The 23,125-nt window shown below is 33.3% G+C and overlaps 3 protein-coding genes and 1 long non-coding RNA gene across 5 annotated transcripts; 2 read left to right on the forward strand and 2 right to left on the reverse strand.

Annotated features, from left to right (window-relative positions):
• Positions 1-3,476: 3,476 nt before the first annotated feature.
• Positions 3,477-10,704, forward strand: LOC118056698 (auxin response factor 19-like). The gene is given in 15 exon segments (XM_035069003.2): positions 3,477-3,925; positions 4,919-5,031; positions 5,116-5,211; positions 5,442-5,498; positions 5,590-5,745; positions 5,843-5,927; positions 6,315-6,405; positions 6,503-6,667; positions 6,784-6,979; positions 7,378-7,516; positions 7,988-8,334; positions 8,421-9,779; positions 9,994-10,184; positions 10,276-10,414; positions 10,416-10,704. Coding segments are annotated over 15 exon segments (3,219 nt in total). The 5' UTR covers positions 3,477-3,882; the 3' UTR covers positions 10,458-10,704.
• A 297-nt stretch (positions 10,705-11,001) lies between these two features.
• LOC118056697 (20 kDa chaperonin, chloroplastic) lies at positions 11,002-12,992 on the reverse strand. Of its 2 annotated transcripts, none has more exons than XM_035069001.1 (6): positions 12,833-12,992; positions 12,496-12,698; positions 11,926-12,105; positions 11,680-11,835; positions 11,384-11,461; positions 11,002-11,291 (listed from the first exon to the last, which is right to left on the reverse strand). In XM_035069001.1, exons 2-6 carry the CDS (start codon positions 12,682-12,684, stop codon positions 11,118-11,120), a joined length of 777 nt encoding a protein of 258 aa, XP_034924892.1. In that variant the 5' UTR covers positions 12,685-12,698; positions 12,833-12,992; the 3' UTR covers positions 11,002-11,117. The 2 variants fall into 2 exon arrangements, with proteins under 2 accessions (XP_034924892.1, XP_034924893.1); XM_035069002.2 differs by having other exon boundaries at positions 12,496-12,709; positions 12,833-12,981.
• Positions 12,993-17,157: 4,165 nt separating this feature from the next.
• LOC140954943 (uncharacterized) lies at positions 17,158-18,887 on the forward strand. Its single transcript, XR_012168625.1, has 2 exons — positions 17,158-17,341; positions 17,657-18,887. It is a non-coding gene; the product is annotated as an uncharacterized lncRNA (long non-coding RNA).
• Positions 18,388-20,209, reverse strand: LOC118056699 (peroxiredoxin Q, chloroplastic). The gene is made up of 4 exons (XM_035069004.2): positions 19,920-20,209; positions 19,695-19,832; positions 19,159-19,248; positions 18,388-18,856 (listed from the first exon to the last, which is right to left on the reverse strand). Exons 1-4 carry the CDS (start codon positions 20,115-20,117, stop codon positions 18,638-18,640), a joined length of 645 nt encoding a protein of 214 aa, XP_034924895.1. The 5' UTR covers positions 20,118-20,209; the 3' UTR covers positions 18,388-18,637.
• Between the last annotated feature and the right edge of the window lie 2,916 nt (positions 20,210-23,125).

A 23,125-nucleotide genomic window follows, 5' to 3' on the forward strand; every position in this document is an offset into this window, starting at 1 on the left:
TTAGATAAAGCTTATTTGTTCCAATAGTTGAGATGTATTTTAGTTTGATCTGTCAATTAGGATCGATTTGAGGCTCTAGTTTTGTGTGGGTGAGCTCACATTAGGCTTTGATCTAGTGGTTATGGTCCATTTGGACTACTTGATTGAATGGTTGGGACTATTTTGAGGGGGAAAAAGGTGCATGGAAAAAAAATGATAGAATTACAAAAATTTTTAACCCCCTATATGTTTATGCACTAGCTATTTATAACCAGTGCATCTCTCAATGTGGGCCTACTTTAATTCTCTCTCTCTCTCTCTCTCTCTCTCTCTCTCTTTTTTATGTAAACATACGGACAAATCTAAAATCAATGTTAAAAAGACCTTTTTAGCCACACAAAAAATTATTTTTTTCCATTGAAAAATGTTTTGACTATGATATTATGATTTTGACCTAAATAAATATTTTTGACTAGTTTTGACCCGCCAAACTCAGTTTTAACAATAAAATGATGGTTTTTGGCCAAATTTAATTGCATGTCTAATTTTGATTACAAAATGACATTTTTTACATTGGTAATTCGACACAATAAACTCAATTTTGACTATAAAATGATGGTTTTGGCTAAATTAAAGGGGAAACTTGGTTTTGACTAGAAAATAACATATTTGACCTTAGTAACTTGATTTTGAGCAATTTTGACTTGTTAAACTTAGTTTTGGTCATTTTAAACATTGTAGTTCAGTTGTCCTTTGAAAAAGTTTATTTTCTTTATAAAAATCATTTTTTGTCTTAAACATCATTTTCAATTTCTTTCTTGGTGGCAGGGCCAAAACAAGTTATGTAATATATGTTAATATTAATATTAATATTAATATTTTACCTTAATTGAATTCTCAAATCATGTCGAACAAAGACCAAATCACTTAGTCTCTTGTGCTCTATCTTATTTTACCTATTAGAATGGATGAATTCAAATATACTCTAATTTTTCTCACATCTAGTTACATTACAACATTTACTAAGAACTCAAATTGTAAACTATTGAAGTTCTAGAGTATTATTACCAAAATGAAAACTCTACAAAGGAAAAGGTAATCGATGGAGAGAATCAATAAAATTAAGGAGATGAAATATTAAAAAGAATTGATATGTAGAGAGTAGAGACTAGATTCTTAGAGTCTTGGTTTTTTAAGAGAGTATAAGTGAGAGATTGATAAAATTAAGGGTTTAGATTTTAGCTTTTGGTCATGTCTCTTTACTTTACTTTATAGATAATAAAATCACACTTTAGTTTTTTTAAACTTTTATTCGGAATAGAACAAATAAAGTAAACCCAAAACATCTTGACTAAAATTTGGGTGAGAAATCTAGAATAACCCAAAATCCTGAGTAAGATGAAATTTGTTCCACTTTGTTTTGTTTTTTTGAAATGGCATGAGCTATACTGGCCATTCCAACTAGAATAGAACAAAATTGACAATATTAGTTTGAAATTGCATGCGATTCACGAGTTATATAGGAGACTCACGACTTTTTAAATTATATTATTTCTATAAATATTTTATGAACTAAGTTATTTTACCATTTTTTTTTTTTATTTATAGTGCTAAAAAAACAAAAACAACTCTAGCTAGTTGACATAAATGTTATCAATTCTATTTTGTTCTACTTGGAATGACAAGTATATCTTGTTTCAGTTGAAAAAATAAAACAAGATAAATAGATTTCATCTTACTCAGAATCTTGGCCTTCTCTAGAAATTTCACTCGGAACGTTCCAACCAAATAATATTTTTTTTTCCTTTAAAAATATTATGTTTTTTCTCTCTAATTTCATCCTCCAACACTTGATCTATTGGATTTTAGACTTCATAATATATTGCGATTTTTTTTTGTGGTTATCTCACTCTCCTGATTCATGTCACGGGTTTAACAGATTAACCTAGAAACGAGTTTTTTTTTTTTTTATCTATTTTTAATGGACTATTTTTTCTAGATCCATCATTTAACATCTTCAACATTTGTTTTATTATGAATTAAACTTTGCCATTTGTTTTGATTTGTTTTCTATAAAGTTATCCTAGTTTTATGACCCGAGTCACGAGATTCATAAGTTAACTCGAGTAAACTTAGGTCATTTTAATGTGTTGTTTTTTTTATTGATTTTTTTTTTCAATTTCATCATTAAACAAAGAGTTTATTGAGAATTAAACTTCATAATTTATTTTTATTTGTTTTATTTGAGGTTATCATGGTCTCATGACCAAGGTCGTAGATGTGAAAGGTTGACAAAAGTTGATTGAATATGTTGCCGTCTTAATATTTTTTTAAAAAGATGTTGTCTTGATTTTTTTTAGTTAAACTATATTTTTACCAGTCATTTAAGTTGTTTTGGATGCGTCAAGTCGATTGGGTTTATCAATTTAACACTTTTTTCTTGTGTTTAAAATTTGAATGGTATAATTTTAAGTTAATTTATCTTTATATTTAAATTAAAATTATATTTGTTGAATTAATATTTTTAATTATATATATATATGAAACAGCACGCTAAAATGCTGTAAAACCAAAACATAACCTTAATGTATTTAACAAGCTTGTATGGTTTGAAAAGAGGTTTTGATTGATTAAAAAATAAACTACCTTAACTGGTGTGTCCATAATCTTGGCCATTCATAACATAGAAATTACACTCGAAGGAGATGAAGCCAGAGTTGCAGGTACCGTGCCATGCTGATTGTAAAAGTAGGAAAATCAGCCGTGTTAAAATTACTAAGGTTTGTTTAGTTGACATAAATAAGAAAGATGTCTTTATTTTATGCGCTGTTTGTTTTTTAAAAAATAATTTATTTAAAAAGTAAATTATTTTTTAATATTTGATAATGTTATGAAAAATAAATTAGAAAATATTTTTAGTGTTTGAACCATGTCATGAAAAATGAGTTGGAAAATAATTTATTAATATTTTATTTTTTAAAAGTTTATTAAAAAAATAAGAAACAAATCTTATAAATTAAAAGGTTGAATAAAAATTAAATTGAAAAAATAAATTTAATTTCATTAAAATTATTTTAAATAAAATAAATAACAATAAAAAAATAATAAAAACCAAATCTAGCAGATAAAAAAGTTTAAAAATAATGAAATAAAAAAATATAATTTTATAAATTATTTTAAATAAAATAAATAGCAATCAAAATAATAAAGATGATAAATAAAGAAATAAGAAAAAAATAAATAATAATAAAAAAGGGATTAAAATTAATATAAAAACCAAATTTAATTAAATTTTAAGAGATGTAATTAAAAAAATAAAACATATAGAAATTAAAAATTTGATAACTAAAATTGATATAATTAATAAATAATATGTTATTTTTAAATTTTTTATAATTTTTTAAAAATATTTTTTTTATCTAAAATAAATATAAATATTTTTAAAAAAACCAAACTAAATTATATTTAAAAAATATTTTTTGTTCATCTACTTTTCAAGCAGTGAAAAAATAACTTTCCATGAAACGCGTTAGCCTTTTACTTCTGCTACCTCTGATTTCTCAGCGACAATTCAGCTTTCATCTATCTTCGATCCCTGCAAACTTAAATCAACTGAAAATGGGATTCCTCATTTTGTTAGCTGAGCAAACAAAGTTTGTTTCCCTTTTTAGTTTGGTTTTGTTTGTTAGGTGAGTGACTTTGTTGGGGTTGGATTTCTTTGTTTAGAGGTGATTTTTTCTCTCTTTTTGAGCATTTGAAGATAAGTGATGCTTCACATAGTTGCAATGGCTACGTAGTTAGAACTTAAAACTTAACAAACAGGAGTTGGGTTTGAGTTGGACGGTTATAACCAGTGTGGAAGAGAACAGTTGATTGGAAAAAAGATTATTCATATCTGCAAGAATGAAGGTTCCTTCAAATGGGTTCTTGCCAAATTCTGCAGAAGGTAGGTATCTTTATCCAAAATCCATTTCCTTGATACATGTTGGTGTTATAGCTGTTTTATTGTTTGCTGGTTTGATTTTCATGGTTACTTCTTTATACCTAAGCTTATGCTTCGTTTTGTTCTGGTGAAGATTAGAGAGGGTAAATCTGGTGATTTTTTTTACTATTTTTTTTTCTATTTTTCTTAGCATGTATAGTTGATTGAAGGTTGAGATTTTATTCACAGTGATGGTATTTTTATTGCCCCCCCCCCCCCCCGTTTTTTTTTCTTTATGTGAAAACTACTATTGTTCTTATCTCTTACACTTGGTGAACATCAAAGATTTCAATATGGCATGCACATTAGTATTGGGATTTTTAGTTGGTAGATCATTTACTTGAATCTCACTTTTTTGGCATCTCGTATGGTTTTTTCGTTTGGAAGATTTTGAATTTTCGTACAGCACTAGAAGTTATGCAAGGAGATATGTACCGTCTACAAGTTTGTTGTTAAGATCAACACCTCAAGGATTCCATTTTAATCTGTATCTACGTTTTTATGCAGTCTATTCTATATTATTCAACCGAATTTTAGATTTTCTGAATCTTGAAATTTCCTTCCATTTCAAGTTCTTGAATTTCTCTATTTTCACTGCTGAATCTAATGACAACTTGTTTTCAGTCTGACAAGAAAAACTCACACGAGGTCTTTTACATTCATAAAATCTTAATGACAAGAATAAGCAAGCAATGGAGCTGAAAATATACTGGGAAGACATACTCAAAAAGTTGCTTTTAATGCCACTGGAGATAAATTCTGTGTGGTTGATATAATGCATGATCATGATCGAACATGTAATCTTCAGAGACAGGAAAAAAAAAAAAAAAAACTGGCTTTTGGGTAATTATATTTAATTTGCATTTTCAGAAAGACTGAGTTGGTTATAAGAAATATATTTTATATTCTTATAGCTCAATCAATTTTAGATTTGTTTGATATTGGTTTTGAGAACAGGAGAAAGAAAGAGTATCAATTCAGAGTTGTGGCATGCTTGTGCTGGGCCACTGGTTTCCTTGCCTCCAGTTGGAAGCCTTGTAGTTTACTTCCCTCAAGGTCACAGTGAGCAGGTATGTTGCCTTCACTAAATCTAACGGAACAGCTACTCTGATTGTCGTTTTTAATGAAAGTTTCTTTGATACTAAAACTTTCAGGTTGCAGCTTCAATGCAAAAGGAGACTGATTTCGTACCAAGTTACCCCAACCTTACTTCCAAGCTGATTTGCATGCTTCATAATGTCACATTGCATGTACGGAAGCCTCCATTGTTCTGCACAGATGTTTAAAATAATTAAATATCTTTAAAAAAAAATGATTTGCTTGAAGCTGGGGTGCATATTGTGAAGAGCTGGTGTTCTTGCATGCCTTGGATTGTCTTGCTTGAGAAGAATCAGTTTATGAAATCTGGTTTGCTGGTCTGGAACATAATTTTGATAATCCAAAGTTGCATATTTGATGATTATTGTATATGTTCACCCAGGCTGATGTGGAAACTGACGAGGTCTATGCACAAATGACCCTTCAACCAGTAAGCAAAGTAGGTCAGCTATTTAATTTTTGCTTGTTATATTCCAGGACATAAATGAGTGTACTCATGTGGAAGATTGATTAAAATATCTGCTCTACAGTATGACAAGGAAGCATTACTGGCATCTGACCTGGGGCTAAAGCAAAGCAGGCAACCTACAGAGTTCTTCTGCAAAACTCTTACAGCTAGTGACACAAGTACTCATGGTGGATTTTTTGTACCTCGTCGAGCAGCTGAGAAGATTTTCCCCCCTCTAGTGTGTGCAATCTTTTCAAATTTTACTAAATTTAATATTTATGGATCCTGTGTCTGCATCTGCCTTCCAAATGCTTACCATTGATTATATTGAATAGGACTTTTCAATGCAACCACCTGCTCAAGAGCTGGTAGCCAGAGACTTGCATGATAATACATGGACATTTAGGCATATTTATCGAGGTATGGCCTCTTTTTTTATACATAGACTACTCTATCCTACATCATTGTCAAATATTTGAGTAAGGTCGCCAAACGGAAGTGAAAAGGTGTTTCTTCTAAATTCATCCGTGGATATATACATGTGCTTTTCCTGGATCCTTATGAAGTGGTTCTGAACCAGTGAAATTTGTAAAATTGGAGTTCCAATGTTAACATTGATGTCTATATTTGTTCACAAATAGAAAATGAAAATTCAATCTGCTTTAGTATAACTGATGCCATATGAAGAATAGTTTAAATCTTTTTATGGATTTGATTAAATATTTTGAGGAGCTTTTTACATATTTGATTTATTTTAATTCGGAAACCAGCAGAAAGGGCATTAAACTGTAAGTTCCTTGATCATAGGGCAACCCAAAAGGCACCTGCTCACTACAGGCTGGAGTGTCTTTGTCAGCACAAAAAGAATTTTCACAGGTGATTCCGTTCTATTCATAAGGTATGAGATTGACTGTTTGACAAGAAATATTTTATGCTAGATTATCATCCTCTTAGATTATCATCCTCTTAAGATGAGATAATATGGTTTGATGTAGAGATGAAAAATCACAGCTTCTCTTGGGTATAAGGCATGCTAATAGACAACAACCAGCTCTCTCTTCGTCACTCATATCCAGTGATAGTATGCATATTGGAATTCTTGCTGCTGCAGCTCATGCTGCTGCAAACAACAGCCCATTTACTATATTTTACAACCCAAGGTACTGCTCGAACTTGTTTATGCTGTTATCACAAATTCACAATTTATCTGGTCAATAGAAAATGGTAATTCATGAAGCCAAAGGCATGGCCTAACAAATATAATTGATTTAAATAGTGCAAGCCCTTCTGAGTTTGTGATCCCCTTCTCCAAGTATAATAAAGCTATGTATACGCAAGGATCACTTGGCATGAGATTTAGAATGATGTTTACGACTGAAGAGTCAGGAGTGCGTAGATACATGGGTACAATCACTGGAATCAGTGATTTGGATCCAGTGCGCTGGAAAAATTCACAGTGGCGCAATCTTCAGGTATCATTGGCTGCTTGTACATTTCATATGATATGGTGGTTATGTAAACTTAGTTGTATTGCGCGTTCTTGTGTAACAATTGGCCCAGTTGTATTGTGCGTTCTTGTGTAACAATTGGCCCAGTTCTAACAGAAAGTCTCTAAGAACTATTTTTTAGAGGCATGCTTGAGCTTTGTTTATAGAACTTAGTGTCTGAAAACATGATCCTTCTCTGCCAGACCTTGATTTTAATTCTCTGGATAATACTTTGTTGCTATTGATTTTTGTTTTACTAGTTAGATTATTTTCCTAGACTCATCTTAAGTGCATACCTAACTTTTTTTATTGTGATATTTCTCACATGTATAAATCAAATGTCTAATTATTTAGTTAACCCAACCAATTCTCAATTGTGATAGGTTGGGTGGGATGAATCAACTGCCAGTGAACGGCCAAACAGAGTTTCGATTTGGGAGATTGAGCCTGTTGTAACTCCTTTCTACATATGTCCACCTCCATTTTTCAGACCAAAGATCCCTAAGCAGCCAGGGATGCCAAGTAAAGTCATCAACTACCCCTCTTTTATATTTTACAACATAATATTTTCACCTGCTGCAAATTTCTCTTATTGCATTTTACAATTAATCTTGGAGGTTTCAAATGGCTAGAAGCTTCAGTTATATTTTCTTCCATGTTTTTCCTGTCACTGTATTATAACTAGTGATGTCTTAGTTGTGTTCAGAAATAGTGCTGAACTCATTTTGATTCTCTTATGATGATTGGATGTTAAGGGGTGAAATACTATATTGCTTGGTATTCAACTAGTTTTCCTATCTGGAATTTAAAATCTATAAATGGATTCAATATGTCAGGTCCAGTATATCCAAAAAAATCAATATATCCTATGAAGCTGAATGTTAAATAGACCAACATTTGTCCACTTACTCTATTACTATCCTTGATAGTTAACTCATCATCTGTTTCCACTAGAGATTGCTGCATGAATAATCTTTTGTAGTTCATTTGCAGATGACGAGTCTGATACAGAGAATGCTTTTAAAAGAGTTATGCCTTGGCTTGGAGATGAATTTGGCAAGAAGGATGCCGCAAGCTCAATCTTTCCTGGTTTGAGCTTAGTTCAATGGATGAGCATGCAGCAAAATAATCAGTTTCCAGCTGCTCAATCAGGATTCTTCCCACCAATGGTTCCTTCCAATGACCTGCAGAAAAACCTTAGCACTGATGATCCATCAAATTTTTTGAATTTTCAAGCTCCTGGCCTATCTGCTCCAAGCATACGATTTAACAAAACAAATTCAGAAAACCAAGTCGGTCAGTTACCTCGGCCACCAATGGCATGGACTCAACAACAGCAGCTGCAGCAATTATTGCAGACTCCCATTAACCAACAGCAGCCACCTTATTCCCAACAGCTGCAGCACAGCTGCAGCAGTCTATTTCTCAAGAGCAACATAATGAGCATCAGCATCAACCACAGCAACAGCCACAGCTGCAGCCACAACAACTGCCACCACAATGGCAACGGCTTCAACAGCTGCAGCAGCAGATTTTCCAACCACCTGCCTTAAATGACGGTGTGGTTTCCCCTAATCAGATCCCAAATCAGAATTTTCAGAAACCGTTTGTATACTCCCAGCAGCAGCAGCAACAACAGCAGTTACTGGCAAGCAATATCCAATCCCAAAGCATCCCTTCTAATAAAAGTTCATATCAGCTGACCTCTTTACCACAAGACTCGCAGTTTCATCAACAAATGGAGCAGCAATCTAACTTCTCTCACAGACAACAGACACAGTTGCAACAGTCCCCACTCCTGTTACAACAAAACCCATCACAGAGGGTGCAGCCACAGCCACATCAACAAATACAGCAACTATCACAGCCTGACAACTCTGAGCAACAGCTTCACTTACAGTTGCTACAGAACTTACAGCAGCAGCAGGAGCTGCTTTCCCCTGAAAGCTTACTTCTGCAGTCTCAGAAGCTACAGCAGCTGCAGCAGACCCATCAGCAAAACCAGCAACTTAATCAGTCACCTCTGACACAGAATCAGCAGCCACTTGGCAGCAACAGCTTCTCAACAGCAGCAGCACTCATGCAAACACAATCTTTTCCTATGAACCAGCTCCAAGGCATGCAGAACGCAACCATGGCAGTTAGATACCATTCAAGTATTACAGATGGAGAAGCGCCATCTTGTTCAACCTCACCTTCTACTAATAATTGGCAGATTTCTCCACTAAATTTCCTGAACAGAAACCAACAAGCTCCAGCCATGTTGATGGGTGATTCAGCTACTGAGCCTGCAAGTAATCTTGTTCAGGAACTCCAAAGCAAGTCTGAAATTCGCATCAAGAATGAGTTTCCCAGCTTGAAAGGTCTAGACCAACTAAAATATAAAGGTGCTGTGACTGATCAATTGGAAGCTTCGTCTTCTGGAACATCGTATTGCCTAGATGCTGGTACCATCCAGCAGAATTTCTCAGTCCCAACCTTTGGCTTGGATGGCGATGTCCAATCACATCCTGCATCTAATAACGATGCATTTGCACCTGATACTCTATTATCAAGGGAATATGACTCTCAAAAGGATCTTCAGAACTTGCTCGTTAATTATGGTGATACCGCACAAGATATCAACATGGAGTTGTCCACTGCTGCAATTAGCGCTCAGTCATTTGGTGTATCAAACATACATTCCAAGCCTGGTGGTTCAAACGACATTGCCATCAATGATACTGGGATTTTGAACAATGGAGTCTGGACCAACCAGAATCAACGAATGCGTACATATACAAAGGTTTGTCGTTTTCCCTCTCTCGTTCAATCTCTCTGAGAAGTTCTTGCCTAGAAAAGAATTAATGCACTGAGGTTCGTGACTAAGTTATCTAGACTTTAAGTGACAATATATGACTAGTAAACTATCAAAATCTTCTTCAACAAATATTATTCCACTGTAGATAAGTTTGCTCTTACTCGAGTAAATATCCTAACACTAGTTCAAATTCGTGAAGGTCCAAAAGCGTGGCTCAGTTGGAAGATCTATTGACATCACCTGTCATAAAGGTTATGACGAGCTTAGACATGATCTGGCCCAAATGTTTGGCATTGAAGGGCAACTAGAAGATCCACAAAGTTCAGATTGGAAACTGGTATATGTTGATCGCGAAAATGACATATTACTTGTTGGTGACGATCCCTGGGAGTAAGTCCTGAACCTCAGTACTTTAAGTTACTTCTGTTTGTCCTCTAAGACCTGCTTAATTCTCAAATATGCGTTTTGAAATTGCTTTCAGGGAGTTCATGAGCTGTGTTCAGAGCATAAAAATACTGTCATCTGCTGAAGTGCAACAGATGAGCTTGGATGGAGATCTCGGTAATGTGCCAGTTCCCAATCAAGCTTGTAGTGGCAGTGACAGTGGGAATGTCTGGAGGGGGGCAGTATGATGATAATTCAGCCGCCTCGTTTAACAGATAAATGGTTCAGGTGGGGTATTTGAGCTAGTGGTTAACCTTTTTTTGCCGCTGGCAGCTATCCTAGGCGTTCCTGTCAAAGGGAAACGTATCATCACAATGGAAGATGGGACACACTAATTTCATTATCTTGCTGCCTGCAGTCGAGCTCTTGCCATAGATATGGTGCTAACAACAATTTAACGTTCTTGTAAATGCTATCACGGTTAACAATCTCTAATTATCAACACTTGGACACTTTTTTTTTTTTTTTTTGTCAAGGAGCAGTGTTTCTACCAGCTGATGTAACTAATGGTCTCTCTCATAGGTGAAATTCACGTGCAGCTGGTCTTTCAGCGACCTAGTGGTGAACTTTGATACGCTGTAGAATTTATCCCTCAAAACATAGCCAAGTGTGTTTTTACGCATAGAAGCAGGGGGGGAATTCCTTCAACAAGTGCGTTTAATTTAATATTACCATCCATACCCCTCTCAGAAGATATCCACCCCCACCCACCCCGCCTACGCTGCGGGTGTCAGCCAGAAATCCTTGAAAGAATTCGCCACAATTGACTCAAACAATGCAGCAATTCAAATTAGATTCAAAGACTATAATCACAATCCATAAGCCTTTGGGCAACTCAACTACAAAATTCCAGATAGTGAAGCATATTGCAATGGACAACTAAGAGAGTATAGCCATTACATCGGAAGCTCTCAAAGCGATGTAGTTGGAACCATCACTCCCTTTGAAGTCATTCCCTGCATACTTGGAGTACAAAACTGTGTTTCCTGGGGACACGGATAGTGCCTTCCTGTTACCTTCCTCATCAAGTGGTCCAGGTCCAACTGCTATCACCTGTTCATCAAGAAGCATCAGTATATTCATCATAAACAGATGGAACATTTCCAGTGATGCATGTGACAAATGTAAGAAACACTTGATCTCACCGTGCCAATAGAAGGTTTCTCTTTAGTGGCCTCTGTTAGCAACAAGCCTCCAGCAGTTTTCTCCTCTGCCTCGGCAACCTACAATCAAACCCATAATAACAAATTATTGTGAACCTTCAAGTTCTCATACAACCATGAAGATTATACATGCCACCACACTCCAAACAGCCAAGAGCAATTACTTTTTTTCATAACTAAAGATTTAAAAATCAACCGGCCTCCAAAGACAAACAGCATCACAAGAACACTGCTAATCCATACGGCACCAAACCAATGGACAGTGGAGGGTAATGTACCTTTATGAATACTCTATCATTCAGAGGCTTAAGATCCTTGATATCATCTGTCTCAAGGATGCCAACAATATCATCCTCCTTCAGTATAAGGTGACTTGAACCATCAAACTCCACCTCAGTCCCAGCATACTTGGAATACACAACCTGGGTGCCAGTCTATAAAAGAAAAACACCAACCGAGTGAGTAATTCAGGAAGACAGTACGCATACAGGAGAATTAGAAAGCATCTAATCTACAAAAATAACCTTAACAGAAATGTCCAGCTTTGCCTTTCCAATAGTCTTCCCTTCTCCAACAGCAACCACCTCACCACCTTGAGGCTTGCTTTGAGCAGAAGATGGAAGTAAGATGCCACTCTCAGTCTTCTCCTCAACAGTCTTGATCTTCACCATCACCCTGTCACCCAAAGGCGTAATGGAAGTGTACTACAGAAATGAAGTACCATTAAATCAGACAAGCTATTAAAAGCATTCAAACCCAAAAGAAGCAAATTAAACAAAATGAAATCAGAAAAACTGTGGATAAAATTGAAAAAAATAAATAAAAAATAAAAGAGTATTTTTGAGAGAGGACGAAAAAACTCACCAAAGCATTAATGAAAAATATATAGCAAAAACCCAATAAAGGTATGAGAAAATACACCAAAACAAATCCAATTCCCAGCGAATCCAATAATAATAAATAAAACGTTTTAATTTCAAAACTCAAGAAATGAAACAAACAAAGTTTCTACAGTTACTAGAAACCAAAAACAGGAAACACGAAAGCAGGCTAAGCATACATACACTGCTTCAAATAAATAAATTATTATAAACCTTGGGAGCGACAACAGTGGCAGCTTTAACGACCAAGCCCTGAAAAGAGCGTCGAGAGAGAGGAAGACCAACACCAACAAGTGGTTTAAATGAAGCAAACTTGACACTTGAAGCTCTTAATCCTTCAAAGGAAGACAAGTTCCTTGCTGAAACCGAAATTGAGAATGCTGTCAACTGTGCTGTTGCCATTATTTCTTTAGCCCCTGATAGTAATCTCAACAAAACAAAAACAAATCAGATAAAGTAACAAAAACAATAACAAGATGATTATCATTAACAATTATCACTGCAGTTAATTAAATCTAAAACAGGGTATGAGAGAGAACATCATCAGCACCTCGTTTGAGTTTGAGAAAAATACGCAGGACAGAGTAGAGAAAGATAAAAACCCTAGTATAGTGTGGATGTAGAGAGAGTGGGTTTTATTATGAGATATGATAAGAGAGACTTCTAGAATTTTCTTTTTCTTTTGTTTTGGCCTTGAGGCGTCTAAACAGGAGTGAGTGTCTGAAACCTCACGCGCTCTTATCGTTTCTTACCCGAGTCTAGTATTCAGGTTTTGCTGGACTGCATCAACTCAATTTATCATCTAGCATTTGTATTTGATGTTGCAATGATAGTGGTTATTTTTTTAACATATTTTTTTATATTAAAAATACATTAAAATATTGAATGAACTTGTGTATAAGAATTTAATTAGATTTTTTTATTAGTCAATTTGATTTAATTATAGATCTAATTAAAGAATTAATTAAGAATCAAATTAAAAGAATTAATTAAATGTAAAAATTTAATTAGACTTTTAAATGGGTCAAAATAATTTTATTAAGGGTAAACTAAATGCAAGGATTAAGAAGATTGGTGAATTAATTAAGCACAAGGATTAATCAAGGACTTGATTGGTGAAAAATTAAGTTTGAAAGTTTAATTTAAGCTTAATTAAGAAGATTAAAATTTTAGATGGTCAAATTTAATTTCTAAAAGTTAATTATTTGAAAATAGAGACAAAATGCAAGAAAAAAAAGTTTTTAGATCAATTAAAAGTTAAATAAAAAAAGTCCAAAACCAATGATTAAGGTAGAAGAGGCGCGCATATTAAGAGACGAAATTGATTAACATCAAGGGTAAACTTAAAGAAATTAAAAGTTTGAAAATTAATTGAGGATGAAATTAAAGACACACCAACGAGGGGCTATGTTAAAAAAAGCATCAAAATTTGAGGGTCCAAATTGACATGACCCGGGACTTAATTGAAAGAAACTTTGAGAAATCAGCCCAAATGTGCCAAATTTAACGTAAATGGAAGATCAGATACCTTTTTGTAAAATGAACAAAACGATGTTGTTTTGGTATTACTGTTTATTTTCTTCTTCATTTCTCCCGTGGGGAGCTGGCAGGGGGTCCTTTCTTGTGGAGCATTTAATGCTCTATCACACCATCTAGTAGACCTGACGTCGTACTACCGAGTGGTTCCCCTCGTAGCCACTATAACATCGATCCAAAACCACTGACTCGTCTAGCCTTTGACAACCTGGTTGGAGACTACTGCTTTGCTTTGGCTCGGCATCTATAGTTGGGATTAATCCTAGAGGACTCAATGGTCCAGATTTGGCTCTAAATGGGAGCCAACATCCCTTATAAATTGGGACGATCCACTCTAGCACCTAAAAGGACAAAAAAATCGAAGAATAGAACCATATAACACCCCTTTACTATTGCAACAATTTCAGTAATGTCATAGCCCTACCATAGAGCAGCGACTCTCCCTTCATTTGTGATCTTCAGCAACCACCTGATTCAAAATAGTTTTCTCTCTAGCAGCGACGACCTTTTCTTCTCAGCCACACCAACCTTCTTTATTGTGTGACCAACAGAAATGGACTCCACCAACTTCCCTCCTCCTATCCAGTGGCAGAACAACAGTCTCTCCTCCGTGACAACCTCCTCAGCCACCACTATGAACAGTTGTGAACTTTATTAGACTCTCCACCATCTTCGTGGCAAACCTCCAACGCTTTCCTCCCCAGCGCCAAGTAATCTGCCCTTCTACTGCACTTTGCCTCTTTGTTACATGTAAGACGTGAATTTGTTTGCGTGGTTGCTTCTGGTAAAGTTGAAAACGCAATTTATTTTTTATGGTTCAATGCATTTTGCGTCTAAAACCCTGGTAAAATTAAAAAATTTAAAGCAGTTCTCGGTTGTTTTTATTGTACTGTTTATTTTTTAAAAGTGAGTATTTTTTATTTTGAAAAAATAATGTAGTGAATTACTGTTTATATTCACCTGAACAATAATTTTTTTTTAAAAAAACTAGTTTAGCATGAATTAAATTTATTCGCATTATAATCTCAATTTTATTCCTGATAATATTTTATCTAATTTTATTGGCACACTCAAAAAATTATGAAAAACTGTAGTTCTTATCGGATAAATTTTATATGTAATGAAATTGTAGATAATTTAATGAAACAATAAAAAGTATTTTTATATAATATATTATTTAATTCATGTCTTGCTGTTGGCTTTTGCCAGCAAAGGTTAAGATGGCTGGGTCCATCCTACATGGGTTGACTGGTCCATCCCATCCTCATATAAAAAAATAATTGAACTTTTAGTCAATCCAACTAACTGGGTTAAACTTGGGCTTTAGGCCCAACCAACTTAGCCCCTGAGTCATGAATATATTTAATAAGCACACCCTTATCCCTTTCCTTTAGTTTCTTAACATGTTTTTATTTTAATATTTAGCCAAAACGGGATTTTAAATTATTTTAGAAAATTCCAAAAAAGAAAAAAAACTAGGGATCATTTTGAATTTATTTATGGTCTTCTTTCATGTTTTCTAAAAAATTGTTTAATATTGAGTAGTAAATTTATAATGTAAGATACGAACCCAATATTAAAAAAATACTCAGTTTTCTCCTATATATATTGTCATACATATGGCCAAATTCTAAAATTTCATGTTCAATTTCTTATACAAAAAAATTAGAAATTGCATTTTCATCATACTTTGAAGAATACAAAAATCATTTAATAGGCATCACAACAAGTTTGTGATTATCCATTAAGATTTGACTAAAATTTCAAACAAAAACTGTTTTATTTCTTGACCTTTAGAATAATTAGTTTTTGATTAGATTAGATAAGAATCTTTATACCGATAAAGACTTTTTTTAAAACTTGGATGTACTATTATAGATTTTAAAACGACTAGCTTTTTACTTGATAAGATAGGAATCTTCTTATTAAGAAGGAATTTTCTCAAACTTTAGATAGACTAACGAATAGAAACGTGATTTAGAATAAACAATAACTCAGCTTACCATAAGTATGATATATTGAGGGTGATATGTCTTCTCTTTTCACAATAGTCTTTTATATGGGCTAGACCATAGGGGTTTAAAAAGAAGATTTGAGAGATGAGCTAATTCATCTCTAGAAGAATCTATAGACAAAAATATAGATGAGATAACCAATGATTTGGATGTTAACCATAATGGTAGGTTTCAACCATATAGAAACGAAAAGGCCTATGTGAGTTCGGCCACTTGCACATTTATTGATTTTAATTTAAAACTAGATAGGAATTCATAAAACACATGGAAACATCACAAAACAAGGCCAGTCGAAACTAATACAAAATTGACAGCCTTGTTACCAAAACTTCATGGTCTAAATAAGGGTGGATTGGGTCCTTCTTACATATAGAATAAATACATTAAGGCCTCCTCTTAATGCTCCAAAAGATCCTCGAGTTCAGTCTTAGCCAAAACTTGCATAATCAGTCAATTCAGTACTTCTTTCAGTGTCTTTGCTTTGAACCTTGTGATGGACCCATTTGAAATGTGTAATGGGTCCTTGGTGTTCGTTGGCTAATCCATATCAGTAATGCATATTCTCGATATTAAATTAAATGAATTGACAAAAATAAATTGTTATGAATTACTTGTAGAGTTTAATATTTAGAGGTATGAATTTACACTATAAAGTATATCCCTATGTATTAAAGATACAAAAATAGAGATAAATGCATCATTAAAATTTTAGACTTTAGAATGGTTAGGTTTTAGTCTGATAAGATAAAGATTTCTTTACCAAAAATGATCTTTTTCAAAACTTAGAAAGACCAATGAATATAAACATGACTTAGAAAAAAAAAATACAATCAATCAACAATGCAACTTACTATAGGTAGGGTGTATTAGGAGTAATGTGTTTTTTCTATACACAACCAATCCTCTTACCTAAACTCTCGCGGACCATTAAGTTTTCTAGTAATCATAATACTAGGTGACGATTCTTGAACCTTTCAAATCATAATTTTATAATTTATCCCAATACATTTAAAAATCCTCTTGATCCAAGAGGCTAATTCGCCATTCGACATTGTCCACGCCAAAAAAATGACCAAGTATTTATATATATATATAAAAAAAGTTTGAATTCTATAAAAAAACAAATAGGCTTGACGAAGAACCCTAAATGAGTCAGGAGGGGGAGAATTATTGGGTTTCATCCCTCCTCTTTTGGACCATAACCTATATAAAATTATGAAAAAAGACGGATAAAAACCTAAAACCTTTTTAGGTCATACAGGTGATTGGATATAAAAAGCTAACTTTGACTTATTTTCAAAATGTGAGAGCTTTTTGGCAAAAATAATGGAGAGAAAGTGAAGAAAAAGAGTGTTCTTCGTCTTTATACCTTAATCATTAAGATAGTGATTTATCATCCAATTAAATAGAGATTTCGATATATTATTCATAGAGATGAGCTCTTCAACTTAGACAAAGTTGATTGGTGAGGAGTTTCCATCTTTGATTATTTTCAAAAGATCTAATTGGTAAGATTTATCAAATTTTTTATTTATAGAATTCATCCTTGAGATGATGAATTTATTGATTTTATGTATATCCTTAAGCTGAGTTATCAAAAAACTTTCTGATCCCATTAATTTAATTAATGGAAGAGTTTGAGTGCACTTCAAGTCCCATGATTATATCAGCACTGTTTATATGTTAATATGAACAATGAAGCAAACCCTTATTCTTTTAGCGATATCAGTAACAATAATATATAATGCGTAAGTTGGTACATGATAAACTCCAATCAAGGATGAGGAATGATTTTGAAATTTGTTCCGCTGATGTTTTTGCAGATTATCGGTAACAGCTGATGGGATTTAATGATGGCAGAGAATTTGACGGTAAGAGAGCATATAAACTAGCTCTTAGACAAGGAGATAGTTATGTTATATCTCACATATAAGTGTTTGATTTTCAGTCTTCAATTTTTTTTTCCCATTCCTTAGTGATGTGTTATGGAGTATAGTATACCTTAACAATTTTCATCTGATTAAATGTTATATTGCTAATATGCAATAACCATCACCAAAAACTTTATTAATACCAAATTTTAAGGTGCTATAATACGACCACTGATGAGCACATATTGACACACGCAGTTCTTTGTTTTGGTTTGAAGTTCTAAAATGCCAAGCGATTGGCTCTAATGGAAGGAAATTTTAGAAAGACAAACGATTTGCAAGTTTATAGTCATATTTCCTCTGTGAACTTCATTGAAGGCTACGCATTTTGCAAAAGGGGAGAATTGTTTCACCCGAAAGCAATTTCAAGGAAAAAGAAAAGGCTTTTGCTTCCTGAATTGCTCAGAAATCTGACCACAACGATTGCGGACCTGGTAAAAAAAAGTAAGTTACTCGCAAAAAGCATTTTACAAGAACAGGACCATCTAAAGGAGCATGTTTGAAAAACTAGTCCTCTGCATTCAGCATTTGAAATGAAATGGATGGACAAACTTTGACAGGTCCAATGTTGCCCCTCTTTCCTGTTTGAGGTTCACACCAAACACCCTGTAAAAACTTTGACAGGTCCGGCTCAACAATTGAACCTATATATATATATATTTCCGGTATGCTATGACAACCGGCTTTTTCAGCAATTATTTAAATACAAAGAGAAGGCAAGAACAGCATCTCTATTACATGAAACTGAGGGTCTGAACCGAGATAATAGCTTGCAATAGCGAGGGACTGGCCACTACAAGAATTTCGAACCATCAAGAAACAGATTGGCTGGGGGGAAGGTGAAAGAAGAGCCAGACAACATGGAATGTTGGCTCAAAGGCTTTGAAGTAGTTTCAGGGTTTCATCAATATGCTTTTCAGGTTGGAACTGGTTGTTGTAGATCAGCTGGACCATCCCATTCTTGTCTAGAACATATGTCTGTCTCCCAGGTAATGCTCCGAACAGGTCTGCTGGCACTCCCCACTCTTTCCTTATCTTGTTGCCTTCGTCGCTCAGCAGTGTAAATGGAAGTCTGTTGTTTTTGGCAAATGCCTAAGAATCATTGCAGTTTTTGTTAGCATCATCTCATCCTAACCGGCATTTGTTCTGCATTACGTCGATTTAGCATTTCGTATAATAAATAAAGAACACATAACTAATTCAGATTAATTAATCACTCACTGCAACTGTGAGTAAAACTACACAGTGGATTAAATTTTGTTGCACGAGTTGCTCAGTAAATATGTCATCCTTATGAGGGTTGAAAAGGGACATAGAATTATAATTTTCTATTATTAACCTGCTTTGAGATTAAAAAAAACAAATAAAACAAATAAAAAGCAGCTTGCTTTTACCTTGTGCGATGATGGATCATCACCACTAATTCCAACAACCTCAGCCCCTGCTTTCTTGAACTTCTCATAAGAATCCCTGAAAGCACAAGCCTGCAGAAATACTTCATTTTTAGTGTATATATTCACTACCTAAAGATGCCTTTGATTGATGATCATTCCAACCTATGTCTCTTCTCATCAATTTTTCAGTAATTAGCTTTTTTTCCTAGTTAAAAATCCTAAACAAAGCCTTTCTAAATTGACTAGGGCCTTCGAAGCAATCGAGGAGCAACACACACAATCGCAAATTAATGTCTTTTAAGCTATTAAAACCGATCACTAAACTTCCTTAGCCGTGCCTGCTAAACATGTTTTATATGTATATTATGGGGAAAACTTGCAGATTCTTGGTCCTGGAAATCAAGCTCCCAATGACATCTTGTGATGATAATCAAATGCAATTATTTTCTCCCTCTCGCCTACATTATCTTATCTATGCTTGGTTGCCTCCCCATGAATAAAAATGAAAGCCTTTGAAGTAACACAGATCTAGTTACCTGTTTCGTGCAGCTAGGGCTTTCATCAGCTGGGTAAAAGTAGACAACCACAGGCTTCCCTTTGAATTTGGAGAGGGACACCGTCTTTCCATCCTGATCTTTCAATGTGAAGGACGGTGGCACCTGTCCTTTGTTTACCTTAAAAATAAAGACATCCCCAAAACCAATCAATCAACAAAATGAAAGCTTTAAAGCATGTAGTTTTCATTACGAAGCAAAATGTACCTTGGCAAAAATGGTAGTCTTCACTGAACTAGAAGAAGATGGGAATGGCAGAGAACTAGAATGGGAAAACTTGAGGCCATAGAACTGTGACCGTGATGACTTGGACAGAATTGGGAGGTTTTGAGAAGATAGGTTTTTGGGTTTATGAGTGGGAAGTAGAGAGGGTAGAGAGTGGTTAGGCAGAGAAATAGAAACCATTTCTACCAGGATAAGGAAACAGCAAGAACAAACAACGTTTAAGAACTTTTTCCTTGTTTTTGGTTTCAGTTATCTTTACATTTGTTCAGTTGTCGGCAGTATTCATTGGTGTTTTGAAAACACGGTTCAGATTGAGTTTTTTTTAAAAAATTTTAATTATATTTTAAAATTAATTTTTTTACATTTTCAAATCATTTTAATATATTAATATTAAAAATAATTTTTAAAAAATAAAAAAATATATATTATTTTAATATATTTTTAAATAAAAAATACTTCATAATCACTATTACATTTCAAAAAACACTCAAACGAGAAGGAGGTGTGCTCCATCATGATTTGGGAAGGAGTTGCAGAAAATGGATTCGCTTTTTGGCGTGGACAATTGCTGGCTGCACGCAACCTTTAATTGCTATGTTTCTTGTAATAATATTATTAAATCGGTTTGATTTTATGGATCAATCCGATAATTTCCTTAATCTAATTTGTAATATAAATTTAAAATTAACTTAATATAACTATTAGGTAAATCAATTTATAATATCTATAATATAATTAAAACTATAAATATAATTCTTAAAATAATATTATTTTGATTAAAAAATAAAATAATTTTATTTTAAATTAACTCATCAAATTTATAATTCAAAACTTGAGGAAGGTCAATGAATTGCGCTTGGATTAATACTATATAGCTCTTAGAGGCTACGTTTGGGGGTGCATGTCTGATTTTCTGTAGAGTTCCAATTTTATGGGGTTACACAATTGTCACCTAATTGCAATTTATTTTGAGTTGGTGTATTTAGAAACATAATAAAAATGGCAACAGGATGGAGACCTAGAAAAATGTTCAAAAATATTCATTCCACATGCAAACTCGCAATAAAAATACAAGGGATTTTTAGTATTTTTATTATGTTTTTTTTTTAATTATTATAATCAAGTTGAATGGGGCAATTTAGTCTTTTACTTTCAAACGCCACGTTATTCAAGTGTAGTGTGAGAAGAAGTTTGACGACTAAACAATGTCTTCTAGTGTGGTGTTTTAATCGTTTTGACGACTCCTCCATCACTAGGCAGCTTGTGTGGCGTACAGACCTCCAGTTTGGCCTGAGGCCTTTTGTTTAACCTTTTTCTTGATTTTTGCACCTAAACCTATAAGATTTTAAAGTAGCCCTTTAATTTTTTTGCCTTCAGATTTGATCCATATTTTTTTTTACTATTTGTTTTAATAATAATGATTTATAAAATTAAAATTTTGTTTTGATTCCATTCTCTTGATTTTTTTATCTATCAGATTTGGTTCCTATTTTTTTTATTACTATTTATTTTATTTTGAATTTTTTTTCTTGATTGAATTTGTTTTTCAATTTCATCACTCCATGTTTGATTTCATTTTATTTTTATGTCAAATTTGATCCTTATTCTTTTAATTTCTATTTGTTTTTACTTGGGAAATTTTTTTTATATTGAATTTTTTTTTCAATTTCATCTTTAATTCTTTAATAACTCTTCAATTTAATTTCAAATTTAATTTGACTCATAATCAATTAATACCTAGTCAAGGCCTAACTAGAAAGAGAATAAGAGAAGGAAAAAGAAAGAAAAAAAAAATTATCCAATCAGGTTAACTCATTGTGGTCAAGTTCATTACCTAAGTGTAAATTTTGCTTGTTAATCCGAATTAGTACAATATGTCGCTATATTTTCATATCACTCCCTAAATCTTGTATACATTTTAATCAAAGAAAAAAAGTATTGAATCAGGTTAATTCATTATGGTCGAGTCCATTACTCGGGTGTAAATTTTATCTGTTAATCCAAGTTAGTACAATATGTCACCATATTTTCATTTCACTTCCTATATTTTTTATGGTTTAATCGTTTGACAATATGTTGTTTCACATTTAATTTGGAGCTAGCTAGAGGTTAAAATGATAACAATGTGAATTGTTTTTTAACCAGATTGTTATTTGAACAAGGCGACCAATTTGCTCTTAACCTATTAGAATAAACAAGCCACACCAATTTGTTTTTGTATATATTAACACATATAGTGATTGATTAATTTGATCTAATGTAAAGGTTTTTATTTCTTGATTTCAAATATTTTATGCTATAATTGGATTTTGATTCGATTGGCAAAGAAGCTTAGGCATCAGCCCTAGTATATATCTATTGTTCATAAGTTTATTTTAATTATTTAACTAATTTTGACCGGGTTTCTAATTTGACATATATGGAATTAATTAAAAGAAATTTATTCACAAACTAAATATTATTTTCTATAAAACTTGATGATAAAAAAAATTCAATGAAAGAGTTGTTCAAAAAATAAAGTAAGAGAACAAGATAAACACTATAAGAAATTTTAGGGACAAAAATGGACACTAACAAGAAATTTCATGTTTTGAGCACAAAAACTTTTCAATGTTTAACGATGTTAGTAAAACCAACTGCTGGAAAGATGATGTACGTACTAATATAACGATAGGATAATGTTGATGTTAAGATAGAAAAATACTTCATATATCCTTTAAACACAAAACTAAGAATATAAGGACGTATGAAAGCATTAAACCACTTGAGAAATGATCGCACATATTAGTCCTTCAACAACCCATGAACCAACTAATAAAAAGAAATGTGGACGAGTGAGTTAATAAGGTACAAGTTTCCTCGTTGAGTCATCTTTTGTCTTAGAGAATATGGAATTTATTTGACCTATAAACATAGAAGTTCTTTCTACAAGTATGGGACTTTCGATGGTTAAGTTAGCAGGATAGGGAGTGTTAAGCTAAAGATTTGTAAAATGGAGGTATAAAAATAGAAAAGGAGTTAAAATCACATATCATATGACTTAAGTAAGTTTTTACATCCTTGAAATGAATTGGTTACATATCCCATTTTAAGGGTAGGAAAGTCATTTAATGACACTTATTTGGAGATAAGAACACCTACATTTTAAGGGTAGGAAAGTCATCCTTTGATATTGTTATATATTATCT

The sequence above is a fragment of the Populus alba genome, chromosome 18, assembly GCF_005239225.2.
Source record: "Populus alba chromosome 18, ASM523922v2, whole genome shotgun sequence".
Classification (NCBI taxonomy): domain Eukaryota; kingdom Viridiplantae; phylum Streptophyta; class Magnoliopsida; order Malpighiales; family Salicaceae; genus Populus; species Populus alba.

Excerpts from the sequence above, each read along its gene's own strand:
- LOC118056697 (XM_035069001.1), bottom strand. The coding sequence starts at position 12,684 with ATGGCAACAGCACAGTTGACAGCATTCTCAATTTCGGTTTCAGCAAGG. Across the intron at positions 11,836-11,925 it reads AGCTGGACATTTCTGTTAAG|ACTGGCACCCAGGTTGTGTA; the intron begins GTTATTTTTGTA and ends TTTCTTTTATAG. Across the intron at positions 11,292-11,383 it reads AGAAACCTTCTATTGGCACG|GTGATAGCAGTTGGACCTGG; the intron begins GTGAGATCAAGT and ends CTTGATGAACAG.
- LOC118056699 (XM_035069004.2), bottom strand. The coding sequence starts at position 20,117 with ATGGTTTCTATTTCTCTGCCTAACCACTCTCTACCCTCTCTACTTCCC. Across the intron at positions 19,833-19,919 it reads AGACTACCATTTTTGCCAAG|GTAAACAAAGGACAGGTGCC; the intron begins GTACATTTTGCT and ends TTTATTTTTAAG. Across the intron at positions 19,249-19,694 it reads GCCCTAGCTGCACGAAACAG|GCTTGTGCTTTCAGGGATTC; the intron begins GTAACTAGATCT and ends GTATTTCTGCAG.